The 5,748-nt window shown below is 38.6% G+C and overlaps 1 protein-coding gene across 1 annotated transcript in view; it reads left to right on the top strand.

Annotated features, from left to right (window-relative positions):
- Nucleotides 1-748: 748 nt before the first annotated feature.
- LOC109973700 (putative all-trans-retinol 13,14-reductase) overlaps nt 749-5,748 on the top strand; it is a 15,125-nt gene continuing 10,125 nt past the window's right edge. The window contains exons 1-6 of the mRNA XM_020623485.1: nt 749-1,067; nt 2,345-2,527; nt 3,238-3,376; nt 3,667-3,769; nt 4,491-4,686; nt 4,785-4,982. Of these exons, the coding sequence (XP_020479141.1) occupies nt 902-1,067; nt 2,345-2,527; nt 3,238-3,376; nt 3,667-3,769; nt 4,491-4,686; nt 4,785-4,982 (985 nt within the window). The 5' untranslated portion in view covers nt 749-901. The remainder of the gene's footprint in view (nt 1,068-2,344; nt 2,528-3,237; nt 3,377-3,666; nt 3,770-4,490; nt 4,687-4,784; nt 4,983-5,748) is intronic.

Genomic DNA, 5,748 nt, shown 5'->3' with positions numbered 1-5,748 from the left:
ATGGCATTTGTTTCTTAGTTATGAAATTGTATAATCTGAATTACAACTGTGGCACAGGTACATTTCAGATTTTATATACTAAACATTTGCACAGCATATCTATCAGACCAAGCCAGTATACATTTAGCATTTCAGCAAATATTTATTTTATTTTTATGTTATGTTGTATGCATGTTATGTATTTTAATGTTTTAATTTTTAAGTTATTTTATGTCATATTCTAATACTTAATTTTACTCGTGCTTTTATCACAGCCTTAGGACTGTACCACCTTGCATTTTATTCCAAAAAAATCATAAATTTAACCTTTAAATCTTTTATCCAAACTGAAAAAAATAATATATGAGTGGGCCCCAAATTGCATTGACTGCATATCAGCTCTGAATGAATCTTTCGTCACAACCATGCAGTGGAACTATAACTATTTCAGCTCTACAATAAGATAGTTAAAAACATTCATCATAAGGCAGTTCAGTGAGCAGGAAGAAATTAGATTTGGGTGTGTGTACTCCACTATGAATAGAGTCTAATGAAGTGATAAACAGCCAGCTCTCTCATCTCTGCCAGTCTCATGTCCTTGGCGTGGAGAATGTGTTATCCACTCTTTTCAATCTGGGGTCAGAATTTCCAAAATGTCATGTGGTTTATGTCTAACCCCACCCCCAACCCCAACCCTCCAAACAACCCTCTCCTCTTCTGCCCTGCAGTGGAAATTAACACCAGCTGCCTCATTGGAGAACAGCTTCCTTCTTTCTCTTTATCCTTCACTCAAATTTTATCATTTAAAAATATTTTTTGATCCTGAGCATTTTATTCTGGATTTTTCCTGGCTGTTCTTCTTCTCTACTCTGCTGTTTCTTCTTCATCCTGCTGTTTAGTGATTTCAAACCTCTCTGCTGCTATGTGGTGGTGGCTACTTGGTGTATTGAGCTGTGTGCTGTTGGCGGCAGTTGTCATTTTCTTCCTAACCACAGGGCAACGTTACAAGGTGTTCAGTGACAAGTGCCTGAGGCCACTTAAACCACTGGTCACTGACAGCAAACAGAGGGATGCCAGGCTGAAGAGAGGTAAGAAAGATTTCTGGTATAGCCTTGAATCTTGGTGTCTCTCGATGACTGACAGATGCTATATGATAATTTGTCTACAAGTATGTTCCATTACAGTATATGATCTTTCAGCCTTATTTGACCAAATAATGACTCAGTGTCTGTATGTATACAAATATAATGACTTGCAGTAGATGCAGTGCTGTTTGGTCCACCAGTTTAGTGAAACCCAAGATAGATGAACTATTGGATGCTTGTTATTCTTTCAATTTTCATTTATCTGTCATTTTGTACAACATGTCATGGTGCCCCCCCAAACTGGGTGATTTCCTGGCTTCTCTTCTAGTGCCACCATGAGGGACTTTTGTCGTTTAGATTTTAATGACCTTGTTTATCCTCTGACTTTTCCTCTAGTGCCACCAGCAGGTCAAAGGTTTCACCTATCCAATAAAATTAAAATTAATGAATGGATTGGCATAAAATTCTGTGCTGACAATCATGAGTCCATTCATGGCATTGCTCTGATAAATGTACAGTAGGTTTGTAGATTTGTTAGCCAGTCCACCCTTTTGGTCTAGAATGACATAACTCAAACATTTACTTTTTAGATGCCACCTATTGGTATCTCATATGTACTGTAACTGCTTAAACTGTCAACATGTCATTTTGAGAACTAGAAACGGAGTCTAAAAATCAGTGTTGTAGTCAAGCCACTAAACCTCAAGTCTTGAGCCCCCAGTGTTTGAGTCTGAGAAAAGTCCAAATCACCAAAAAATAATCCAAGTCAAGTAAAAGCTGAGCCCCCATTACCCAAGTGTGAGTCATCAGGGTGTACATTAAACACACAAGTGACACAGTTTTCACCATTTTAGATTCCAAACTTTCTAACAGTGTATCGCATCCCCACATCGCTCAGTGATTTGATACATGAAAATCATTTATAGAAAAGCAGGGTGTATGCTTCGATGGAATTGTGCCAAATATAGCATGGTGTGGGTGAACACGTTTTAATATAAATATCTCATGCCAAATTATTATGGCCTATTATAAAAAAAGGGTCAGAATCCTTGTCTCCAATCTCTGGGTCCGAATGCAGTCAATGCTCGAATCCGAGTCCAAGTCCAAGTCTGGGTCATCAGTGCTAAAGTCCAAGTCGCGTTATAAGTGCTGACAACCCCTACTTTTTCAAACATAATTATTCATCCCAATACAGAATAGAATTTAGTTTGGCCTCAAAAAATTATGTACAAGTCAATCTGTCATGGTGATTACAAAATGTCATCTGTGTTTCCCTGCAGGGTTTCGTGTAGACTGTATTCCACCAGCTCTGGATGCAGTGGTGATTGGCAGTGGTGTGGGAGGTTTGACAGCAGCAGCTCTTTTGTCCAAAGCCGGGAAGAGGGTTGTAGTACTGGAGCAACATGATCAAGCCGGAGGCTGCACTCACACTTTCCAAAATATGGGATTTGAGTTTGATGTGGGTAAGATGCTGAAGTAAACACACACCAGCACACTTAAATCATATAGTATTCCAATGCAGCTATAATGTGTCTTTTCCCACCAAACAAAGATCATTATGATATGTTCAAGGAAAGATTTGTAATTAGATTATTTAGCTTAGAAGTTCAGTTATCTTACATTGTACTGGGTCCGTGCTTCATCCAAATGTCAGCATGTTTAAAATTAGCTTCATATTCAGTGAAGCTAATATGATTAAGATTCAGTGATATGAATATTACTTAATGATTAACAATCTAGTAATTGTATTCAATTTGCTTTCAGTTGAATTGATTTGTAATGCCAAACAATGATTGCCAGCTGAATTATTTAAGCATGTCAGTAAAATGGACACCGAACACAGCAGAGGCAGAGATAACTACAGTGTACAATGTAAATGTACATGTGTAATGTATAATGTAAAGCACTAAATCATATTGCATGATTATCCTTCTGTGTTTGGCGTGGCACAAAACTGCTACACTAAACACAGAAGTAAAGTACTGATGTGGGTTTAAGTTTAAATTATTGAAATTTTGCTCCATGACTGAATGAAGACTGCGTAAGAGTATCAATTTTTAAAGAAGGGCTCAAGAATGATCTCTAGGGCTACAAACCCTGGGATATAGTATGTTTTATATATTAAAGCTTTTTATAAATCTGGTTAATTTACCCAGTGAACTGCCCATGCTAGGTATCCATTATCTGGGCCAGCTTCATGAAAACAGTCTGCTGAAGGTTGCTTTGGATCAGATCACGGAGGGACAGCTGCAGTTTACACGGCTGGAGGAGCACTTTGATACCCTCATCTTGGGTCAGCCTGGCCAGCACAGGTAGAGGATATCTTGTTACTTGGTAAAGCATTTCTTCTTTATTTTTTGCCTTTATCCTCTTTGTTCTGTAAGAGGTTTCTTTATTTGCTCTGCATTATAAAGTGACTACCGTGCATAATCAACTGCAACATATCAACAATAAAACTTGACTATGAACTATATACATCTCTTTGTCAACACAGAACTGGACAGAATTAATAAAACAGAGACAGTTAACAGTTTAGTTAAGTAAATAAAAATACCATTTTCCACCATCTCTGACCCATCCTATACTTCTCTGTCATTCTCAGAGAATACCATATCCATGCTGGGAAGACTGAGATGGCAGCTAGCCTGAAGCAGCAGTTTCCAGGAGAAGAGGAGGCTATTGATGAGTTCATGAGATTGATAAAGGTAGATAGGGAGGGAGGTAATGATGATCATTAAGGATGAAAAGGAGAAGAAGGGATGAAAGAAGGCCGTAAGAGTCAAATAATTGAACAAGATTGTGAAGTTAAAGTTGTAGTATGAACAGTGGCATGATGAACATGTGAAATGCAACAAGGCTCAGGCCTGAGTCCCCTGGCCTGGTGAACTTAGTCCTCTTTATTGACTTGCACCAAAGAAAAAAAAAAAACTTATCTTCAAAATTACATCATTTGCATCATTCTGTGGGTATATAATCAAAATTTCACTTGCTAATTATTTTCCAGTTATTTATATTCAAGGGACTTTGAGGCAACAAGCAGTACCTACATTGGATAATTAAACTTTGAAACTGATGTTGCTTTTATTCTCCTAATTGGCCTGTCTACTCTTTGCTGATTAAGAAAATAGCATTCAAGGAAATCAGATACAGTAATTCAGTAAATTCCTATCATTTCCTGCATTGTAGTTTCTGTGGTTTCCACAACCACATGATGAGCTGTGGCAGCAGGTTAAAGAAGTGGAACATTATAAACTATGTGTCACAGAGCTACACCTGTTCACAGGAGCAGTGGCTCCCTTTCGGTGGAGACAGGAACTCATCTGTAAACACCTTTAGTGCAAACACTGCATTTCTCATTTAAAAGGTGCTTGACAAGTAAAAAGTATTACTGACTCTGATTGATGTTTCTATGTCCTGCTTTTGCAGTTGGCTTCACGGCGGATGCCACTTATTGCCACCTTGAAGATCATACCATTTTGGCTGGTTAACTTCCTAGTTCGGACTGGCCTATTATATCGCATATCTTCAGTGTTTCGTCTAGCAGCAAACAGCCATTCAGACATAATATCTCACCTCACGCAGAACAAAGACCTACAGGCACTGTCTGCCTACCTGTTCTATGGTGCTGGAAAAACATACACATACAGAAATACATACTGTAATACAGATGACACACATACTGTGCTCTTTAGTCTTCTGCATCATCCCCTTTTTTTGTAGGTGTGCCTCCTAAAGAGTCCAGCTTTCTCATCAATGCTCTCCTAATTCAACACTACAAACGTGGCGCTTACTACCCACGAGGGGGTGCCAGTGAGTTTGCCTTTCACATCATCCCTGTCATTCAGAAGGCAGGTGGCGCTGTGCTGGTCAGGGCTCCTGTGCAACGCATTTTGCTCGACCGACAAGGAAAGGCCTATGGTGAGAAATGAAAGGAGAAGGAGTTTGCTCTTTTTTATGTACTTATGCATAGATTGGTTCATGAAAGCTTTTAGTTCTGTTTTCCATTTGCATAGTGGAATCTCACAGAACCAGACAAACAAAAGAAGGGGAAAAAAAATAATCTAAATATAAAAAATAAAACAGAAATAGAAAGAACATAATATAACCAGTAAACACACTAGTCAGCAGGACAGCAGTTAAGTCCAATGCTGACATTTTAGTCACCCTAGTATATAGGAATATATACTATATACAGTGGAGCAAATAAGTATTTGATACACTGCCGATTTTTCAAGTTTTCCCACTTACAAAGAATGGACCGACCTGTAATTTTCATCGTAGGTACACCTCAACTGTGAGAGACAGAATCTACAAAAGAATTCCAGTAAATCACATTGTTAGATTTTTAAATAATTTATTTCCATTTTATTGCATGAAATAAGTATTTGATACAATAGAAAAATAGAACTTAATATTTGGTACCGAAACCTTTGTTTACAATTACAGAGGTCAGACGTTTCCTGTAGTTCTTGACCAGGTTTGCACACACTGCAACAGGGATTTTGGCCCATTCCTCCAAACAGGTCTTCTTCAGATCTTTCAGGTTTTGGGGGGTTGTCGCTGGGCAACATGGAGTTTCAGCTCCCTCCACAGATTTTCTATTGGGTTCAGGTCTGGAGACTGGCTAGGCCACTCTAGGACCTTGAAATGCTTCTTTCAACGCCACTCCTTACTTTCCCCGGCT

Source organism: Monopterus albus, unplaced genomic scaffold (genome assembly GCF_001952655.1).
Source record: "Monopterus albus unplaced genomic scaffold, M_albus_1.0 scaffold301.1, whole genome shotgun sequence".
Classification (NCBI taxonomy): domain Eukaryota; kingdom Metazoa; phylum Chordata; class Actinopteri; order Synbranchiformes; family Synbranchidae; genus Monopterus; species Monopterus albus.
The sequence above is the reverse complement of the archived record's forward strand: the minus strand, read 5'-3'. Positions and strand labels throughout refer to the sequence as shown.